Consider the following 22,810-nt stretch of genomic DNA (forward strand, 5'->3'; position numbering starts at 1 on the left):
AACACTCATACACCAAGCTGCCCCCAGCCCCATGGATTACCAGTTTCCCTGGCTGCTCAGCTTCCTGGGATCTGTCCACCCTTTCTCTCTCCCTTTGATAATGTGGACTGATGTTTCTCTAAGTGCAATTGATCATACCACTGGAAATCATGGCACAACAGAAGTGGGAACAGGTGGCAATTAACTGATTTTCTGTGTTAATAACAAAAAATATGTTTCCAATGGGCGCCCATGGGAGGACAACCGATGAGGAACAGCATCATGCAGTAAGCCCCACACAGAGGTGTGATTTACTTATCTTGTGTGATAAAGCCCTTAGAACCCTGCCCCAACCTATAATCCCTTCTATAGCAAGGGTAGGCTCTAAGGCTGTTTTATTATTTCAGACCACCTGCAGTGGAGACAGTGACTTTCTGAAGGCTATCAAATGTCTCCATGGGGAAAGTTCACATCTAAATTGTGAACTTGCAGCTCATTCCTCATGCTAGTCATTGCTGTAGTGCTACAGTGTCCTTTGCTCACTTTCCTCATTCCTTTCTCTTATAGATACTACAGTGATAATGCTAGAAGATGGAACTGCATTGTGCTCTGGGACTGTAGAGCTCAAGTTTGGAGGCCATTGGGAAATGGTTTGCCTGGGCTTACAGAAATGGTGGAAAGATCTGGCACCTAGGGTCTGTGAAGGAGCAGACTGTGAAGCTGCAATAGAACTGAAGGGCCTGAGCAGCAAGAAGCCATTGCCCATCCACTGGGAGAAAGTGCAGTGTGAGAGAAAAAACCTCAGTTTGCATTGTTTGAATAGGACTAAACCATGCCTTACATTGGTGAAATGCTCAGGTAAGCCAGGCTGACCGGGAGAACAAGTACAATAATTGTTGTAGTGTAGTGTCAATCTCTGTTCTTCTTTTCCTTCTCATTTTAATTGTTGATAGTTCTACCAAGGTTCTAAGTCAGGGGTAGGCAACCTGTGGCCCGTGGGCCGGATGCGGCCCAGCAAGGCCTTGGGACCGGCCCCAGCCTGGTCCTGCTGCCGATTGCTGTTTGGCCTCTCGCGTGAGGGTGTGGGGCTTTGGCCTATCAGGAGGAGGTGGGCAAGGGGGGCAATTGTCTATAGAAGCCTCAGAAACATGCATTTATATTAACATTTTTTTAAAAAATCAGCACTTTTTTGCGTGTCCTCCATTTATTTTTTTAAAAGTGTCCTCCATTTGAAAATTTTGTCCCACATTTGTCCCGGTTTATTTATTTATTTGAAAATTATTTAATTATTTATTTTTTGGCTTCGGCCCCCCAGTTGTCTGAGGGACAGTAACCTGGCCCCCGGCTCAAAAAGGTTGCCTACCCCTGTTCTAAGTTCTACAGTCTGTTTATGTGTTAAATATATAAAACAATATATCTTATTTGATGTCTTTAGAGAAAGAAGGCTTAAATATATTGGACAAAGCTATAAAGAATCATGATGGAAAGATAAACGGGAAATTGTGATTAAGACAGTAGAAGAAAAAAATGGGGTATGAAGAAGTAAAAAAAAAAAGATATTTTCCATATCTCCAAGAAAGATTGTTAATTTAAATGGAGTGTGTGTCCCCTTTTGGAGGGGGGGGGGGGGACAAACAAACAAACAAAAAGGTTGCACAACTTCAGATTTCAAGGAAAGAGTCTTATTTTTGACTCCTCTTCCATGTTAAAATATCCCTACATGTTGTAAGCTAGCAAACAAAGGGTTTGCTATGTTAATGGCTAAAGGGATTTTTAAAAATATATATATAGGGGAATATTCTTAAAGGGGGAACAACCTCCACAATGTGAAAGATCACAGCCAAGATTGTTTCTCCTTCAGTCTACCATCTGGTATTGTGTGGCCTAGCTCTTACTTACCTTTACCATCTGAAAAGGAAATTTGAAACACACCATTTATTCTATTCATATTCAGTGGCTATCAGCTAACACTGAGGTTCATAGCCATCATAGAGACTAGATTTTGAATGGAAGTGATTTGCAGGTTAGATAGGAGATTCTATTTGTCCATTTACAAAGCTACACCAGTGTACTTGTGGTGGAGGGCAAAGCCTGCTCCTTCCTGCAGCTGTGTAATGCATGCTGGAGCACTCATGGTCAGTCCAGTGTAAAAAGGGTGGAGCTGTGCCTAGGTGCTTTCCAGGTACCATTACACACAGGAAAAGGACATTGGGTGAGGAGGTTCTAGATACAATGCCCAGAGAGTAGTTGTGCCATTGTAAGTAACCAAGAGGATTCTGGACCCTTGGCCCTTTCATAATACACAATTATAGAACCATGCAATTTAGGGAGGAGGTATTTATAATCCTCAGATAGAGAGTTCTTCTGGTGCCTTTTACCAAATTACAAGTCCCCAGATTCCATAGGATGTAGCCATGGCAGTTAAAATGGAATCATAGTGCTATAGCTGTGTAGCATGAACTGTGCTATAATGTGCTACAGATTAAAAGATGGCTTCATTTTTGTTATTAAAATATTTAGTAAAGGGGTTGTTCTTGTTCAGAGATGCAATACCAGTTTTCTGAAGGTGAGTATAATGAAGCAGCCAGATCTAAAGTGTCATGAAAGGGAAGCAAATTTGTTGTGATTGCTTTTTTTTTAATTTTTATTTTTTTTGGCCAGTATTCTTGAGATCGACTTGAGGGCAGTTAACAACAACAAAAATTCTATATCAGCTTCTTACATAAATATTTAATTATGTAACCTTTCCTGGTCTGATCCCACCAAGTCTGATGGAAATGTCATTCACCTGTGCTGGGATTGCCTGCAGACCAAACCTCCTTCTCCCCATACAGCTGACGTCTAGTACAGCAGGTGGTAGTGATGGTGAGTTACACTCATGGCGATAGTGTTGCAGTTGTAACTAAGTAGAGATCATGCATACATAATCTCTGTAACTATCGTGACACAATTGTCATGGTTGTAAACATAATGGCAATTATTCTATATTTGCTACTTAACTTAGTGCTGGACTACATTGGCCAGAATATTCTAGGTTGTCCTTGGAGTATTCCGGCCCCGAAGCTGACCCAACATCCCCCAGCTACCTGCATGTTCTGGAGGGATGCCAGTATCCTGCTGTGCCGTTCCACACCACTGCCTGCAGTGCAAGTTGCTCCCTCTGAGATCAGAAACAAAGTGTCCAGTGTTGGTCACATGGCTGGGCTCTTAATTCTAACCTCAGAGGAACATCTTGCGCTGATAGCAGTGGGCAGCACAGTGGGACGCTATTTAAACAACCACCCAGTGTTGCTCCAGAGTGCTCCATATTTTTGGAAAGAATCAGAGCAAAAGGTATTTGTTTAAAAAGTGCATTAAAGGAGGGGTGGCCTGGCTTTGCTGCAGGATTGCCCTTCCCATGTGTAGATAGTCCACAGTCAAATCAAGTATTTGGCCCTCCGTTGTCTGGACAGGGTGACTTGGTGGTGGTGGGAAACCATGCTATTAGGTCTGTGCAGACATGCACTCAGTAGCAGATATGGAATACTGGCCTTTTTTTAATTGCCAGAGTTGGGCAGAATTGCTTGAGTGATTTTCTGCCTTTTGTACAAAAATAACATAGTTGTCTTTGTGTGCTATCTACACACTGTGACTCAGGTAGAATGAAGATACTTCATGCTACTCTGTCTGAGGTGAAAAAAGTCTTGGGTCAACCCTGCTACTCTAATGTAAATTTGAATCTCACCTTCTGTCTCTAGGCCAAGATTTCAAGCCCAATCAATCCAGGACAGAAACCATCCTAAGAATCCTGCTGGGTCTTGCCCTGACTACATTTCTCCTGATTACCTGCATACCCCCTATCTATAAGAAAATAATGAAGAAATGTAAGTGGCAGTCTCTCGCTGTGACTCTGAGACTAGAAATGGCTCTCTTTGTAGAATTCGGCTTCAAATAAGGATTTTGATTCACAGAACCGTGCAAGGACTTGGCAGATTCAGGAAGATTCATATATGTGTGACTTCTAGCACAGAACCACACAAATGAGAAAGGAATGTGTGTGTTACACTGTGACTTGCCTAACGTTACCTATTGATTGAGAAGAGATTTGTGCTAAGGATTTACTCATCCAATGAGAAGACATTCTTAGTCTACAGTATGCTACAGTATCTTAGCTCTGTGAATATACATACTAGGGATGCTTCCAGTATGTTGTACAATTTTGTTGTACAATTACTTTGCTTCATTCAAGGATTTCATTGTACAGGGAGTCAAGGTTAGGCGCTGTCTACACCGCACACTAATTCATGTGTGCAGGATTGCTGTGTCAGTGTTTCTTTATTTAGTTTTTTGATAATGGAATTATTCTCATGGGGCACACACCAGAGAGTACTGCCTGGTATGTTCTTTGTTTAGATCTTTTTATGCCACCCACCAATATACACTTCTGTATTTGGTGGGAGAAAATGGTACAGCTTGAGAAGATTTACATAAACAAAGGAGGCATAAACTCATATTGTCCATGAGAAGTGTTTTAGGGAAGGAAAAGGGAAATAAATGAAAATGCATTTTAAAAAATTATGTTCTTCAAAGGCTTGTGAGGCAAGCAGGAATGGGCATATGAACAGAATTAATGTAGTCAGGACAGTTTGGGATGTAGATCATGTGCCTCATAAGGGAACTAGATAATGCAGTGACAAGATAGACTGGAAACGACTAGTATCTGTAATCCTAACATAGTTTCCCACTGCTTCCTCTAGTTTACATACCAGGAGGGTAGCTGGAAATAAGAAGAGAAATATGAAATAGTTGCACAGTGCCTTTTGATTGATACTGCTAGGAGTTCTCCATCTCTAAGCACCATAGTTTTCTAGAGCTATGTTGACTGTTACTTGGGTATATTTCAGACAGATAGCTCATAACACTAATTAAGCATTGTTTTTTCCAATATAAGCTCTAAACTGCAATGGACTTTTGATGCTGTTGGGGAATATTGTGTATTTTCTGTGTATACTGTACATCCCACAGTGTTCTTTCCACATCAATACCAATAACTGTTTTATGTTCATGATCAATATTTATTCACAATTTTGACACTATTGCCATGCTCATAAGTTGATTAAGTAACTGCTTTGAATTCACAATCACTGTGAATACGTCTGTGATTAGTCATGACTGTGACACTATAGCCATGATTGTAACTCATCCATCAAACAACTTTACCAAGCATCAGATGTATGAGGAGAAGGAGATTCATTTTGCTAATGATCAGAGCACAGTTGAATTATGTTTCCATCAGATTTGGAAAGAGTGGGCCTGAAGAAGTTACTTAATTAAGTACATAGTTAACTATAAACAGATACAGGACTGCAGCCCATACCTTTAAGAAGACAAGACAGTAGATCTAAGGGTGTTCACATCTGTGGAGACTGTATTATTTGTCCAACTTTCTTTAAAAAAAAATAGAATCATAGCATAATAGAGTTGGAAGAGACCGCAAGGACCATCCAGTCCAACCCCATTCTGCCATGCAGGAAATCTAAATCAAAGCATCCCCAACAAATGGCCATCTAGCCTCTGCTTAAAGACCTCCAAGGAAGGAGACTCCACTACACTCTGAGGGAGTTTGTTCCACTGTCGAACAGCCCTTACTGTCAGGAAGTTCTTCCTAATGTTGAGGTGGAATCTCTTTTCCTGGAGCTTGCATCCATTGCTCTGGGTCCTGTTCTCTGGAGCAGCAGAAAATAAGCTTGCTCCCTCCTCAATATAACATCCTTTCAAATATTTAAACAGGGCTATCATATCACCTCTTAACCTTCTTTTCTCCAGGCTAAACATACCCAGCTCCCTAAGGCGTTCCTCATAGGGCATGGTTTCCAGACCCTTCACCATTTTAGTCACCCTCCTTTGGACACACTCCAGTTTTTCAACATCCTTTTTAAATTGTGGTGCCCAGAACTGGACACAATATTCCAGGTGGGGCCTGACCAGAGCAGAATAGAGGGCACTATTACTTCTCTTGATCAAGACACTATACTTTTATAGATGCAGCCTAAAATTGCATTGGCCTTTTTAGCTGCCGCATCACTCTGTTGATTCATGTTGTGGTCTACTTGGACTCCTAGATCCCTTTCACATGTATTCTCATTCAGCCAGGTGTCCCCTATCCAATATCTGCATTTTATTTTTCTGCCCTAAGTGCAGTACCTTACATTTCTCTGTCTGGAAATTCATTTTGTTAGCTTTGGCCCAGCTTTCTAATCTATTAAGGTCATTTTGAATTTTGATCCAGTCCTCTGTGGTATTAACTACTCCTCCTAGTTTGGTGTCATCTGCAAATTTGATAAATATGCCCCCAATTCTGTCATCCAAGTCTGGACTCCAATTAGAAAAAAGGCTGAAGCAGCACTGGAGAAACATAGGATTACAAAATGATGATGGTGATGTGTGAAATCTCTATAAAATGTAAGTTAATGTCACGTCAGGTCTACAATCAAAGCTGAGGTATATTGCTGAAAGTAGTGAGTTTGTTGTTGTTGTTGTTGCTGGCTTTCAGTTAATACCTTTCACTAGGCATCAAAAGCAAAAGAGGTACAATTTTCAGCTCTGCTTCATATACTTTGATTGAGATTTCCTGCATGGCAGGGGGTTGGACTGGATGGCCCTTGTGGTCTCTTCCAACTCTACGATTCTATGATTCTACTGTGTACCTCAGCTTTCCCCAACCTGAGGGCATCTCTATACGGGCTGAGGATTGGGTCTTATAATCCAGCACATCTCGAGGCTGCCAGATTGGTTGGGGATGTGGGTTTATGCCAGAAAACTGGGGTGTCTTTAGACTTACTCAATTTGTGTATTTTTCACTTTTGTCTATATTCTGATTGCTCTTTCGCTTTTTTATCCATCCGCTTCCTCTTCTCCAGATTTCAAAAAGAGGCAACACCAGTGGATTGGGCCAAATGCAGTAAACCAGAATGGTAAGATAACCAATATTCAGGGCACGGAACAAGAAATCTGGTTAAAAACTATCTCTCAAACTAACTTTACATATATATTCATGACTCCCTTCCCACCCAAAAGGGTACATGTGAACATAGCATGTGTGAACAGTGTTATAGGAGAATAAATTATGAAAGACAAACTGAACATACATTCTCATCAGTTCAGGGTTTATTTTGTTACCACTGGTGGATTGAAGCCTCATATTTTTACATTCTGCCATTGGCTCCACTAATAGTTCCTAACTTGCAGCTACGGCCAGTTTGACCTCAGGTGGGGCAACCATTTGGTTGGATTCAGTAACAGGATGTTTTAGTGAACCAGTTGGTTAAGTAGCTTATGATAGCAACCACTGTTTCCCTCAGTTTGATGTTTCTTCAAACCTTTTTGATTTCTAGGAGTTATAGGCTTAAACTGGCCTAAAAGGTACACTCGTTGGCTTGGGAACCTTGCCTCTTAATACTAGCCTACCTCGGACCAATGACTATTCAGGAGTAAGGGAAACCACTCTGAACACATCTGTAGGCAACAACCTCTTGGTGTTTTTTTATAGTGCCATAGTCTCCAGCTAATCTAAGCAGCTCAAAAGCTTATCTTGAAATACAGAGACTCATTGAGACACCTGCAACCATATTATATGTTGTCATCTTTGGAGGGAGATGCAGCATTGTTGAGCTTCAGACATCTGGCAGAGGCGGACTTCGTGGGAATACAGTCAGAACATAATTAGTTTCCTAAGCAAATATGATTTTAATACAGTTGTGATCTTGATCTCCATGCTCTACTACACTTGAAATGTGGTATACTGTTACAGTTAGGCATGATCATTAGTTATTTGTTCTGTAAATCATGGAAGGGAAACCTGCATAGTTGCAGAGTCTGTTTTTTCTAGAGCCCCAAGATGCACTAAATATTTGAATTTGATGGAAAAGACATGCAGCTGGGCCCAAGAATTTTGTTTGCATATCAGAGCTGAATGGAGCTCACAGTCTTCCACACAAAAACCTACTTCTGGTTATGCCAATATGTTCTTTATTTCATCAATAAAATTTAGAACAGGAGAGGTGTCATTTTTGCTTCTGCTGTTGTTCAACAAGTGGGAGTGACAAAATCCTTGCTGGTGTACTGCACGTCATCCAAAAATCTACTGGTAGACTCAGATCTCATGCTTCTCCCTGAAGTAAATGCCTCTTCTGATTGGTTACAGATGTTGTCTTATTACCTACCCCAATTCTACCATTTTACCTTTTAAACCAAGTGGGCAAATGAGGGGTCATGGGTGGGTGTGTTGAGAGTGTGTTTGGTTGTATGAGCTTTTTCTCCCTCTAGTGGCAGGAAATAACTATTGCTGCTCTACTCCTGTTCCTCATCTTAACTCTTCTCAAACAAGCTTTTCTAAAGGCTGAGGTAGATGTGATGTTAATTGTATAATTGCAATCAACATCTCTGGTTTACAGAAAAATGATTCTACCCTGTCTTTTATGTAGTTTCATTCCATCGCAACAGTTCTGCCAGCTTCCACCCACATCCCCAAGGCCAAGTTGTTCAAGAACAGGATAACAGAGTCTTCAAGAAAACCTCTTATCTCTCGCCCTATGCAGGTAACATGTAATAGGTAGGGTATAAAAGTCCATATTGTGCATATTTCATGATGTTAAAAATGGTGTTGGTTTACCTATGTTGGGCCAAAACATTCAAATTCTACTGTAGTAGATTGGCACTTCGGCCATTAAATGGGTTTACTGCTCAAGTTGCTGATATAAGCAAATGTATCATGATGGTCACTGACAGCTTTCAGTTCTGTAACAGAAGCTGATACGGTTTCTCACTCTTTCTCTTAGCTCTCTGTGTAATTCCCCCATAGGCTGCCTCCATAAGGGAGTGAGAACTGTAGAATATCCTGCCGATACGTTATACACACTTAGATATGTCACTGCAAGGAAGAACAAGATACATTTTTCTTCTTCTTTTGACAGCTCTAGAAGGGGCAACAAACAGAATTTCCAACCCTCCGGATAACTCCTCTGATAGTGATTATGACTTATGTTCTGCCCAGCAACTGTAAAAATTTGACAGGTATGGATGTCTGATCCTCATACCCAAAGTATTGATGTCCTTAGGACTGCATAGTAGGTGTGGGAATGTTTATACTATAAATTTAAACCAGTTTTGGATAAGACACAAATGTCAGGTCATGTTTATGCCATAAATATAAACCAGTTTTGGGTGGCATGCCATGAAGGGTCAATATCTTTGAAACTTATTGAAATATGTACTGCAGACAGGCCCCTTGTTATAGGCAAAAACTGTCTAGTTAATGGTAAATAAACCTGTACATTGCATTGTCTGCATTACAGCTTCTGAAACTTTGGCCAGTATGATTTTCATGAAGTTCATTTTTCTCTTCAGCAGGTACAAGCAGAATTCAGTAAAAGAAGAAAACTGAGGCCAGTCCAAAAAAAATAATAATTTCATTTCTCACTGGTATGAAACACCCCAGGCAACCTTCCTGAAACCAGTGACTTCTCTCTCCGCTTTTGCAAGGATGTGATTTTGAAGGCAGTGTACCTCATTTTTCTAACATTGGGAAGAAGTGGGAGCTCCAACCCCAGTCAGTTAATTAGTGCTCTGAATCTAAATTACAAGTGCTGAAATTCTGCTGAGTATCTTCATCCGACAGACAGGAAAATGCCCTTTGGGGTTAAGCTTTAGTAGTACACTGGTAGATAGCTAGATTTTCCAGTGGCACTTACAAAATTGGATGTTCTGCCTAGTGACTACGTGCACCCTTTTATTTAAAAAAAAAATTAAATGCTGCAAGTAAGGATTTCTGATAAGATCCAGTTGTGTCAGATTTCAGCACATGCTCAGCAGCCATATGTGCATATACAGTCAGGGATGTAGCTGGGGGGGGGATTTGGGGGTCCGGACCCCCCCCCTTCCATTAGAAAAATGAATGGTGTGTGCTGCTGCGCTGCCGCACTCAAGCCCCATTATAATGGTGGCACTTAGTCTGGACCCCCCCCCTTCCTAAAATCCTGGCTACGTCCCTGATACAGTGTGAGAGCTTATACAAGTAGCAGTGTACTAGAAGATTGGAGTAGCACATTTAGAAAGAAAAGTATGAAATGCTGTCACGTGAAATGGATTAAAGCTCATTCTTAGAATTTTTAAAACCATGAAAATCTATGCCTGTATCCAATTTCCTATTGCATAAAGTGAAATAGATATGTTGTAACTGAGCATCTTAAAGGTTTGGGGCTACTACTGTGATTATGTCTCCATTGAGCTACGAAGCTGAGTGGATGATGTTAGACCAGTCACCATTTTTCAACCTAACGACCTGCAAGAGTTGTTAGTAGGATAATCATATAGCGGGAATCACGTAGGTCATCCTGAGTTCCATTAAGAAACGCTGGACATTTTTAAAAAATGTAATTAAAATTTTAAAATAGCAGTGGCTTTTAGGAGCAAAGCTAACCAGACCAACAACTTCTGAATGGATAAAATTATTATTTTGCAAGGTATGTCTAGAATAAAAAGACTTGTTGCAGTTGGTTACATTTTATTTTTGTTTGCATTGCCTCACTCACATTGCTTTGTGCATCTGTAGTACATGCAAAATATACCCAAGTATATCTGCAGACTTCTACACATGACACAATGATGTAACATGCAAAAATGAAATAAAAAAGAGAAAGATCTAATATATCACCATGAAGTTACTAGTGTCTACTAGATCAGGGCCAGAATCAAAGCACTATCCACAGCAAACAATTTCTGAAATCCTTTAAAACCGGTTTTTGTTTTTTTTAAAAAAAAAAAAAACAAGGGCCAAATACATCTCCATCATTTTGGCCTTTCTTCAGGCCTCAGTTTCTAATACAAGAAGGAGATGATTTAATATTACATTGGATCAAGTTGGAAAATTAGGAGCTAAATCACTATAGGCAGGGTATTGACTTTTAATTGTGTAAGAGTAGAATGAAATGAATCAAAGTCAATAATGAGGTACTGTACTATGATCAGTAATTGATGACACTAAGGAAAGGCAAATGGATGATGGAAATTACAGTGCTTAAGACAGATGAAACATCGTACTGGATGATAACGGTTATTGCTCCATGGGGAGGACAGATTCACAAATGGATCTTTTAAGCTGGGTATAGAAAAGAGAAGTGAGATATGACTATGTCATGTAAAAAGCCTTATTAACACAAACTAGAAGTCAAAAGGGAAAATGTTTAGCAAGCAAAAAAAAAAAAAGGAAAAGAAAGAATCAATAACAAATCAACCAGCTACAACTTCATTTCCAAAAGTAATAATCTTAAATCTATGTGCAGTTCATCAAATGTTATTACCATAATTGATCAGATATGGATTTGTCTGCATCAAATTCCAAAAGCATTCAGCCTGTTCAAGACTATTAGTAGTCAATGTTCAAAATAAATAAATTATAGACAAACAATGAGGATAAAGTGCTTAGCAAAGCCGTTCTGATTTCTATTAGGTTTTCACAACCGGTAGCCAATGTTTCTGCTTGTCAACTGAAAAAAATGGATAATGAACAAGAGAGGAGGCAGAGGCCCTCATTATTGAAGTCCTAAGGCCATTATTGAAAAGGATCTGGATATGTTGGCAACCCACAGATGCCTGCAAGCTTCAATGGTGTATACCGTGTTTGCCAATTGAGACATTAGCATGTGGACTGTTATTCCCAAGTATAAAAATGCATAGTGTTTGAGCCTTGTTATCTCATCTCTGAAAAAATTCCATAACCTTCTATATACCTGATAAATTCATTGTGCATCATCTGTATGTGTCTGTCAGAGCAGAATGGATAGAAAAAGTAAGCCCTAGTAGGCTTGAAATGGTGAACACACAACAGACAGGAGAAGTAACAAGCAAGATAGCTAACTGATATAATCAAGTAGGGGCCTGTGATTATGTCCTACAGCTGGGACTATGATTATGAACCTCCAGCTCAACAGGCCTCCCCTTCTGCCATTAGGATTTTTTTTTTTTAAAAAATGACTACATTGTCACCATTTTTTTTAAAAAAAAGATCACAATCCTATGGGAGAGGGAGCTGGGAAGTGTGGGCTGTCTTCATGTGCAGGGGCTGCCTCCCTCCCTATGCAGCAACTAAACTTATTTTCAAGATTCCATTGGTGTCAATGAGAGCCTTATTTAAGCCTAAGGACTGAGCTGGAGGTGGGGGGAGGGAGAATGGGACAGAGAAAAATGGAGGGGAAAAGAACTGAACAAATGAGTACGGAATCAGACACAGCATGGCATTTTGAATAACTGTCCTGCTCACTGCTAGCATGAGACAAGATGGTCCTCAGGCCACAAAAGGTCCCCCATCCATTTGATAGAAGGTGAGGATGGACAGACACCTGACTGGAGTTGTGAGTAGAGTGGGGGGACTGTTTCGCTTTTGCGTTAGCTGACACACCACCTCTGAAGTATGTCAAGGGAAAGACAGTGCCCTCAATTTACTTCCTCATATTTTTCAAGTGACAAAAGAAATCATTTATCAACACATTCCTGGAAAACATGTGTTTTATATCAGGAATATTTACTGATTTCTCCTTGCCATCAATCGGTGCACGTAAGTGTATAGAGTTCTTTATATATCTATCTATATATCTATTCTAACATATTAAAGTAGAAAACTACACACATACACACACACAGAGTTGTGTGCACACAAACACACAGCACCAGATCCAAGCTGCAGTCAATAAATATGCCTCAAGCAGCTTAATTGGAACAATGCCTTTTACACATGAGCTAAGAGTCTGGGCCTTTATTTGCATTTAAAATTATGGCTTGAGTTGACTCCTTTGTCAACACAAATGGCCATTAACAATTGCCAACATTCAGTGCCTACTTATGCTTATGAACTGAACCCTCCAACAGCGGCATTCTTTCTCAACAGTGATAGCATTAAACCATACATTCTATCAGTATAAAGCAGGGATGGTGAAAGTACAACCCATAGCTGTATATCCACCCGGAGCCATTTTTAGGTCTGCGGAATTTTTTTGAAACTTTTTTTGCCAAACATCCCCCACATATCCCCTGGGGGGGGGGAGGCTGGGGAACAATTTTGGCAGGTTTTCAGCCTTCCAAGACTTTTGAGGAAATTAACTGGGTTTTTTTTTTAAAGCTTCTCCTGGAGCTGATATGCCAACCTAAAAGTGGCAAAATTGTCCCCCATGCCCCAGAAGGCATGTGGATCCATTCTGTGCCACCAAAAAATGTATTTTACAGTAAAAACTAATTTGAGGGGTGATGGTGCAGAAGAGGGAATGACTTATTAGGTTCCACAGACAACCAATGGCCATTTCCCACCAATACAATGCCTACACAAATAGGTCTCTCAGGACAATGCTTCCAAGTTTTCATCTTTGACTTCATTAGCTAGCAAGAATCAGTTTCTTAGGCCACTATATGAATGAATAGTCTGGGAATTCTGACTAGTATCCTGACCAAGAAGGGCCTCGAGGGGGCAGAGGTGGTGCTGGATACCCAAAGGATGGGCTTGGGCCTGTGGGATAGGGAGGCTGAGAAGGAACAGGAAAATTAGGCACTGCAGACTGAGTAGGATATGGGCACTGTGACTTTCCGCCTGGTGGAAAATACGGAGGCTGAGGAAAACCTGGCCCTGTAGATGAAGCCCTAGGAGGGAATTGTGGGTATCCTGGTCTACTAGGGGGTGTTCTGGACGGAGACCAAGAATACCCAGGGGATGAAGAAGGGTCACTTGCCTGAGACTGGGGCACTGAAGCCCCAGCGGACACAGGAGGGTATCCAGGACCTGAGAATGGTTTATAAGGAAATGGAGGTTGGGGATTTGGTTGAGAAGCGGCATATCCTGCCATAACGGGTGTTACAGCAAAAGGAGCTGGCTGGAGAGCTCCATGAGCTGAAGGGCCAGTAGCCATGCAAGGGGATAGACTATAAGGTAAAGGAAAGGGTGGTCCCCCAGATGAACTAGTCTGTGGCTGCTGAATTACAGGTCCAGCAGGTATGCTGGCAGGATGTTGATGGTTGAATGCAGTGCTGTTGGGTGGCTCTTGTGAAGACTGAGATTTCCTCAGCATTTCCTGAAGCTTCTCCACCTTCACCCGCCGCAGATGGGACAACTTCCTCATGGAGGAAAACTGCTCAAGAAATGTCTCCAGAGGCACTTCACCCTCCAGGAACCTTTCAGACATTGCCTGGAAGATAAAAGATAACTAATGCAGTACTCTTGCTTTGCAATATACTTAGACTTTCTTACAACTTCCTAAGAAAGAGGCTATTCAAATTACCTTATAAATGCTCAGTATGATACTCAGTATGATAGATCCTCAGCCTCATTATATCTTATTATGTATATGCAAATACAGGTATTCCAGAATAAAAAAACAAAACAAAACTCTTCTGGTTCCAAGCATTTTGGGTAAAGGAACACTCAACCTTCCATACAAAGATTGAAATGTTTGTTCTTGGCCAGAGAAGGAAAAATGTAGAGTCAACCACACTGATCTAGAACCTACCTTAAGGTTGCTAAGAGAAAGGATTCATCTAATGAAACTACACATACAGTGTGCCTGCACCATAAGCAGTGTGCCATACATATCTTTCATCTTACGCTGAAGCTGCACTGTAATAAAAAGAATGGCGTATGCGCCCATGGCGCATGTGCCACACCACACCACATGCACAAGCCCCATTGTTTTCATACGGGTTTTTTGCCTTATGCAGGGGGTCCAGAATGGATTCCCTGCATAAGGGAAGGGTCCACTGTACTTTGGTAAAATATATTTCACACAGTCTCTGGAAATTGTTCTTTTAGTTGTTGTTCTGCACTCTGATTATGTTCAAGCAGCTACTCTAAACAATTCTCTCCTTGTTCAGGTGATATCATCTCAACCAGAGCAAGGAAGATACTTAAAAACATGTATATTTCTCCAGTCTTTTGTAATGTTACAAAAATTGAGACAATGAAAGGCCATATATGCAATGAAGCTCACTGAATAAAGTGGTAGAATATAAAATCTGAGGGTGGGGAAGCTTTTTGAGAGTAGTGAAGACGGGGGGGAATCTGAAATCTTCTTCCTGAAATCTAATTGCAATCAATTGAGAATTAGCAATTTCTTCCCCAAATAAAACAAGAAGTCTGTCTCTCCACAGAGCCTACCAATGAGAGGCCAAAAGAAAAAGGGAAATAGTAAATATCCTGTATTGTGCCAACTGGGAGACTAGTTACTACACAGCTTTTTCCTCCCATCATCAACAGAGAATAGGCCGGATGAAAGCCTGGAGCTTCTCAAACAATTGTCCATTTTAGAATACATGTTCTAGAAAACTCATAGGCAAACTTTTACATGCCCTCAGTATGATATGCAGTGGGACCTCAGTGTCCATGGACTTGCCATCCTTGGCTTTAAGCATCTGAGGATGGCAAACCCCATTGTCTCCAGTGGTGGTGTGTGCATGTGGCTACGCCACCATTAGGGACAACCCCCCACTGTCTCTAGCAGCAGCACGTGCTATCATTGAGGACAATAGGACTTGAGGTTCCACAGATTTTGGTATCTGCGAGGCAGTCTGGAATGAATCCCCCATAGATACCAGGATCCCCCTATAGTGCCACTCTAGGTGTGGCCCTAAGATATAGTTTTATGTCTAGTCCACTGAACTTGGAAGCAGCAGTGTTCTGCCAAATAAGAGTGTAAGGTTGACTTCTTTTACAGCATTTGAGCCATCTTCTGCAGTTGATGCCACTTTTTGGGTGTGTTGCCTGCTCATTTAAGCCAACAACAATGCCAATTGGCCACACATATTCTTGCAAACAAAAGAGGTCCACTTCAGTAATGCATTTGAACAATATAACTGAAAGGCAACAGAGATTATTCCCATACCGCCTGGACTTTTATGGTGTGGTAACTGAAGAATACAAAGGCGCTCAATAGACGGGTCCTATGGGGTGCCATCGTCACATGCGAGGGGTGGCGCTTTCAGACGCCCCTCGCCCCCACATGTGACAAGGGCATCAAAATGGCGGCACCCTGTACATACAGGCGCTGCCTTTTTGACGTGACGGACACCTAGTGTCCGCATGTCTCAGCGCCTTTATGACGCTGCAAGTGTGACATTGGCGCCTTGTAGCGTCACAATGGCGCCACAAAAAGAACTCGCTTTTTGCGGGTTCTTTTTGCAGCTCAAGGGAGCCGCGCAGTTTTTCCGCTGCAGCTCCCTCACGCAGCAAACTAGGGCGGTGGCAGACCACCCTCTTGGGCGGTCTATATCCCGCCAAAGTCTTGAATGATATTCCAGGTCTCTAACATTTGGCCAAAAGGAAAGAAAGCACAGTGAAAAGTTAATCTTTTCAAATAAATTTTGAGCATTAACAATTTAAAAACAAATTTCATTTCCTCTTGCATTTATATCATAGGCTGACCTCAGATTCCTCTTCAATTTTCTGCCCTTCTACCTGAAGAAGATTTAGCAGGGTGCCAGGCTGCATTGCTTTTGAGTATTTCTCTAGGGGGAAAGAATTAATAAAAGCATGTTTTAAAAGGTCACAACAAACAAGCATTTATTTTCATCTCCAGCTCAGTAGTGACACCAGCAACCAGCTCTGTGCCAGCATACACATACATATGATGGCTGCCAGCTTCTATGATAACTGTTTCCCCACCATGGAACTTCTTACCATAAGCAAGGGGCAAAAGACATTTCCAAAGAAGAAAGGATTATTCTGTTTCCCCAGATACAAGCACTACATCTTCACTGAGCTTTTGGTAGCTCTACAACAGTGGTGGGCATAGTGCATCCCATGCAACATATGCAATCACCAGATCACATTTTTGTGGATCCTGAAGCCTCCTCAGTCCCCCAAGCCTCATTTTTTTTAAAAAAAAAATCAGCAATTTTGGGGTAACTGTTGACCCCAGTCATGCAGAGAGCTCCCCCCAAACATGGAAACACTAAAAAATACGCCCATCCCATCCCCCAAGGAACCCAGTACTACTCTCCAAAACAACTATTCACCCCTATAGTCCCTCTCAAAATGATGTGATAGAGGCATTTGGGTTTGCTCTAGTGGAGTGCAGCCTATGAGGGTCTGAAGTGAGAGGTTGGCTCCAACCCCTGCTCTACAGCAGCAATTCTCAAACCTTGATCCTCCAGTTATCTTGGACTTCAATTCTAACATTCCTGGACATTGGCTATGGTAGCTGGGGCTTTGAAAGTCGAAGTCCAAAATACGTAGAGAACCAAAGTTTGAGAATCTCTGCTATACAAATGCCAATGACACATAATATCCGTACTCGCTACCAAAAGTCTCTTGTACAAAAATCAAAATATGAGTCCCTCTCTCTCCTTGACCACCATTCAGATGCACTTGATGAAGGTGAGAGGTGACAATAAACGTGAACCATCTCCAGATCAGAATATGTCATCTTTTAACTGTACACCCACACAACAATGAGGAGGAATAATCAGAGATTATCCTGATTAGACAAAGGCTTTTGGCTGTCCTTCACCCCATCTCACATCTGAGTTAGGGAAGGCTGATATGAATATTTACCTAATTTTGCCTTCTGCTCGTGGTATCGTTCAACCAGTGTTTGCAGCTCCCTGTATTTATCTGAGAGGTTCGCACGTCCTGTCTCTAAGGGTTCCTGGAACGTGAGGTTCTGTTCTGCAAGGCTACGATTTGTGGCCAAAGCCATTTCCCTTTCCAGCTGTAGATCCTGGATCTAAGAAAGACAATCCACTGTTAGGGAGCTTAAGGCATTCCTTTTAAGTGCAACCCTTTTTTCTTCAGTCTAACAGTTTTGATGTATTTTAATGGATACCTCATTAGAATCCAGTGCCAGCCGCTCAATCTCCTCTGAATTCTCTTCCAGTTCCTTCAGTTCATCTACTGTCTTGTCTCTGAAGGACTCCATTTTCTGCAGAATTCATTAATACTTTTGAGATGAGAAAGAGGAAATGACTGATTAACAGGTCTCATACTACCTTCTGAGTATTCTGATCTTATCATGTATTTGTCATAAAGATTACAATCCAGGCACAAGTGAACTGGGCAGTAGAATAGTCCTTCCATTTATATAAGCTCTGTTCATATATCCATCAGAAAGTGAAAAGCAATGGATAGAGAGAAGCAACATGATAACATTCACTCCTTCCTTCCCCACTGGAAAATCAATGATTCAGACCATTGCACCCATCCAATAGCATGGTCCACAGACCACATTTTCACCATCATCCAGTTTATCCCTGCACTCCTGGAGCCCACATCCACAAATGTACTGAGGCCTACCTGCAGTTATCATTTAAAAGAAAACAAAACACAAACAAAACAGAACTCTACCCATGGATCTCCTTCTACAGTGCACCTGTGCCATACGCAGGCACACTATATGAGGCTTCCAGCTTACATGGAAGCTGCACTGCAATGACGTAACGGCACTCACGCCCATGGCACCGCGCTGCCCTGAACACATGTCCCATTGTTTCCAATGGGGCGCGAGCATATGCGGATTTCCCCTTACGAGGGGGATCTGGAATGGATCCTCCACATAAGGGGAGGGCCCGCTGTACTACATATAGATTTGATCCATTTACTTTTCCAAATAGTCTGTCTGACAAAGTCTCAGCCTCTTAGAAACTTGAATTCATACACAGTACAGGATGAGTCTCCATTAACCAAAATGCCTGGGACCAGATGTCTTCTGGAGTTTTAAAAAATATTTGCATATACATGAGATATCTTAGAGATGGGACTGAAGTCTAAACAAGAAATTCATTTATGTTTTGTATATATCTTATACACATAGGCTGAAGGTAATTTTATACATAATATTTTTAATAATGTTGTGCATGAAAGCAAATTTGTGTATACTGAACCATCAGAAAGCAAAGGTGTTACTATCTCAGCTAACCATGTGGACAATTTGGGATTTTGGAGTATTTTGGAATTCCGGATAAGGGAGACTCAACCTGTACTACACATAACCATGAGACAGTTGGCCAATATTTTAACCACATACTACCTGCTCCTGGTTCTTCTATCTCTGGTTCAAATGACACATCTCATAGACTTGGTTCTGGTGATTCTACATCCATATCTGCAACAGAAATTAAGTCAAGCATGTGTTTTTCACCAGTGCATATTCGAAACGGAATTAAAATCCTTCAACTGTGGGGACACTTCAAGTATAAGTTCCAAAACTGTCATTGCTTGAGCAGTCCTAGCTTAAGGCCACTTCACACTTTATATTTTTAAGTATGCACCTAAGATGTTCTGAGTCGAGACTTGGAAAATGTTCTGAATACATATCTGGATTTAAAAAACAAAACAACAGATTTATAATCCATACAGGTGTGCTTGCCAGGAAGCTGTGCAGCTTAGGAGGGCTGCAGTTCCCTATTAAGCATACTTTTTGTATCAAGGCCACAATTCCTTTGTGTAACATAGGAAATTGCTTTCTGTATGTAAGCTCCATGATAACGATGAACAAGCAGGATACATTCATATTTAGCAAGTCTCTTGATGCACTCTAGAAAACAACAGGAAAGTGTGCTACGTAGTCAACAGGAGCTAGGTAAAATTCCACTGCATATTGTTTCCTAACATTTCATGTGTATGTTGGCTATGTTATTGCATCTATACAGGGGATTTTTGGTTCTAATTGTATATATAATGATATGTTGTATAATTTATTCACATTTGCTAGTTCATAAAGCAAAGACAAGGGAAAGAGGGAGTTAAATTACAGTAATGGCAATTATACTTTGCACAACTCTTTTACAGGGGCTGTGAAAGTGGTAAAAATATCCCATAAAAATCTACACTAAAAACATGAATCTCATACCTATATATACAACTATTAGTATGAAGACCATGATGCTGTCACAGTTATGGGAATATATTTCATGGTGTGATAATGGTGTGATAATGGGAAGAAAAGAATAACAAGTTGTCAGCCTCCAGTGGTAGAAAATATTAGCCACTCTACTTTTCAGGCACCGGAATACTAGCTGTATGTACCTTGGGATGATAGTCTGACTCCTACCATTTGCCTCAATTAGAACAGACCCATTAAATTGGTGGAACTCAAATAAAGTTGACCTTTAAATGAATGGGTCTACCCTAGTCAGGAATAACAATAGGATTTAGACTAAGGTTTTTGAGAAAGCTCAGGTACATAAGCAACAAGTGCACACTTATGAAAGGAAAGTCTGCAATTAAGGTACAGGGGAAGTAAATTTGGAGCAGCTGAGACAACTAAGTGTGCAGTTCAGCATTATGATTATCACACAGCAAACTGTATCCCTTCTTTCCACCCCAGTGGCAGCCAGGAAACAAAAATGTAGCATACAGTCATTCAATCTGATTAACCTAAGTAAACAGGGAAGTTTCTCCCCTAACCTCACTCATCTTTAATATAAAACAGAGATCTGTCCCAGAAACCTGATTTCAGTACCAGTATGTTGCCCTAGTACCAGTATGTTGCCTGTGAGGTTTGAGCATGGGACTACAACATTGGAGATCAGAGTTTGATTCCCCACTCAGCCACAGAAGCCCACTGGGTAACCTTGGGTGGTTGTCACATTTCCAGCCCCAGAAAACCCTGTGATAGGGTCACCTAAAGTTAGAAATGGCTCAAAGGCACAACAAAAAATGTAGCCCCAGAGGAGCCTGAATACCCTAAATACCTCCTCTAATCTTAGAAGCTAAGCAGGCTCAGCCCTAGCTAGTAATTGGATGGGAAAGGTAGGGTCCACAAGGGCAGATTGTCGGATAGAATTGGTTACTGTCTTTGAAAAGCTACACCACTGTGAGCTAGCTCTAGCCTAAATAACCCAAAAGTACTAGATCTCACCTGATCTTGGAAACTAAGCAGGGTCAGCCCTGGTTAGTATTTGGATGGGAAAGGTAGGGTCCATAAAGGCAGACTGTCTGATAGTCGGCTACTGTATTTCAAAACCTACACCACTGTAATGTAGTTATAGCCTAAATACCCCCAAAGGCTCCAGACCCTGTCTGACTTTTGAAGCTGGGTCAGGACTGGTTTGTATTTGGATGGGAGACCGCCAAAGAATACCAGGTGCTGTGGGCTCTATTTCAGAGAAAGGAACTGCCAGAACCACCTTTGAGAATTCCTTGCCTAAGAAAACCATATGAAATTCATGGGATTTTGCCATTAAGTCAACAGGTGACCTGAAGGCACACCCGTGGCCCCAGAGGTAATAAAGCCCCACCGGAGACAGGAGAATCTCTTTGGACGATGGTCATATAATCTGATTGGTAATGTGATTTTTTCCATAGTGGGAATGAGACTGTAAAGTATTGCATCAGCAACTGAAGCAGCTTTCAAGGCTGAATCCATGCTGCAGACATAATCTGGGCTGGGCTGGGCGACCAGGCACCCTCCTCCTTCCAGGACATTTACTTCACAGATTTATATCCCACCTTTCTTCCACAATGGGGCTCAAGGCGGGTTACAAGAACTATAGCCTACGTGTCGGCCTCCTCTCCAGGAGGAACCCCCAAATGCCCTCCACTTTGAGCCTGGCTAAGAAGCAGGCATTTACAGTCCTAGGAGTGCTTTTAGCCTTTATGCGGTCATGTCCTCCCTTTTTCTGGAAGGCCCTACATTTCTGAGGTGCCTTGCTTGCCCTCCCTTGGGGCCATGAGGACACTCCTGGCCACCAGGCACCGCTTGGACTGCCAGGGTGGCTCAGTGCTGCGTCCACACAGCAGAAATAGTCCAGTTTGAGACTGTTTTAACTGCCATGACTTAATGCTAGAGAATTTTGGCGACTCTAGTTTTGTGTGAGACCTGTAGCCTTCTCTGTCAGAGCGCTCTGGTGCCACAACAGACTACAGTTCCCAGGATTCCCTAGCACTGAGCCAGGGCAGTTCAGCGCTGCATCCACTTTGACACCTCTTTAACTGCCCTGGCTCAATGCTAGGGAATCCTGGGAAATGTAGTTTTGTGAGACATTTAGCCTTCTGTCAGAGCGCTCTGGTGCCACAACAGACTACAGTTCCCAGAATTCCCTAGCACTGAGCCAGGGCAGTTAAAGTGGTATCAGAGTGGATTATTTCTGCAGTATGGATGCAGCCCCCCAAGAGGAAGGGGGAGACGACGTAGCCTCCAAAAGGGCTGGGGGGGATCACCTCTGGAGCCCATTTAGGTCCCACTCTCTGCCCATCCCTTTCCTACAGCGAAGGCCCCTCTCCCAGAAAGCGGCCAGACTAGAGGCGGTTTGCCTTTTCTCGCGAGATCGCGCGAGAAAGGGTTAAAAGGGCCCTAATCAGCGCCACTTACCTGTGTGAGAGGAGACTGGAGAGGCGCCGAAGGGGGAACTCCTTACCCCCAATCAGTGTCTATTACTTCCGGCTTCCGGTTGGACGCCGGAAGTCGTACCCGCCTAGCGAGAGACTAAGCAGAGGAGTTCATGGAAGTTGTGGTTCTACTCTTGCCCCCCCCCTCGCCTCCCGTGAATGGGATGTTCGTTCCGCCATTTTGTGAGCCGGCCGCACAGGACCAAGGGGAGTGGGCGGAGCTCTGCCTTCCCGCGGGAGATTCCATTCTTCACTCAGGGAAAAGGGAGGGGTCCTCTTCGCCTGGAGTGGAATGGCCTCTCGTGCGCGTTTATGGCTGCGCTCTGCTGTGCTCTGCCATAGGAAGACTTGAGGCCTCCTCCTCGGGTGTGTAGCCTCCAAGAAGAAATACAGCAGTTGGAGACCACGCTAATAATAATAATAATAATAATAATAATAATAATAATAATAATAATAATAATAATAATAATAAGCTTTAGGTGCGTAGAAAGAACT

General features: G+C 42.0%; 2 protein-coding genes across 4 annotated transcripts in view; one reads left to right on the forward strand and one right to left on the reverse strand.

Moving 5' to 3' along the window:
* CD5 (CD5 molecule) overlaps positions 1 to 10,205 on the forward strand; it is a 33,329-nt gene extending 23,124 nt beyond the window's left edge. For both annotated transcript variants that reach the window (XM_042439214.1, XM_042439223.1), the window contains 6 exons: positions 547 to 837; positions 3,717 to 3,842; positions 6,879 to 6,932; positions 8,442 to 8,555; positions 8,931 to 9,030; positions 9,364 to 10,205. In XM_042439214.1, coding sequence (XP_042295148.1) covers positions 547 to 837; positions 3,717 to 3,842; positions 6,879 to 6,932; positions 8,442 to 8,555; positions 8,931 to 9,019 — 674 coding nt within the window. In that variant the 3' untranslated portion in view covers positions 9,020 to 9,030; positions 9,364 to 10,205. The remainder of the gene's footprint in view (positions 1 to 546; positions 838 to 3,716; positions 3,843 to 6,878; positions 6,933 to 8,441; positions 8,556 to 8,930; positions 9,031 to 9,363) is intronic.
* A 567-nt stretch (positions 10,206 to 10,772) lies between these two features.
* VPS37C (VPS37C subunit of ESCRT-I) lies at positions 10,773 to 22,454 on the reverse strand. Of its 2 annotated transcripts, none has more exons than XM_042439242.1 (6): positions 22,299 to 22,454; positions 19,014 to 19,088; positions 17,814 to 17,909; positions 17,543 to 17,714; positions 16,412 to 16,494; positions 10,773 to 14,183 (listed from the first exon to the last, which is right to left on the reverse strand). In XM_042439242.1, the coding sequence occupies exons 3-6, from the start codon at positions 17,904 to 17,906 to the stop codon at positions 13,440 to 13,442; spliced, it is 1,092 nt and encodes a 363-aa protein (XP_042295176.1). In that variant the 5' UTR covers positions 17,907 to 17,909; positions 19,014 to 19,088; positions 22,299 to 22,454; the 3' UTR covers positions 10,773 to 13,439. The 2 variants fall into 2 exon arrangements, with proteins under 2 accessions (XP_042295176.1, XP_042295170.1); XM_042439236.1 differs by having other exon boundaries at positions 17,814 to 17,927; positions 22,299 to 22,451.
* Between the last annotated feature and the right edge of the window lie 356 nt (positions 22,455 to 22,810).

Source organism: Sceloporus undulatus, chromosome 1 (genome assembly GCF_019175285.1).
Source record: "Sceloporus undulatus isolate JIND9_A2432 ecotype Alabama chromosome 1, SceUnd_v1.1, whole genome shotgun sequence".
Classification (NCBI taxonomy): domain Eukaryota; kingdom Metazoa; phylum Chordata; class Lepidosauria; order Squamata; family Phrynosomatidae; genus Sceloporus; species Sceloporus undulatus.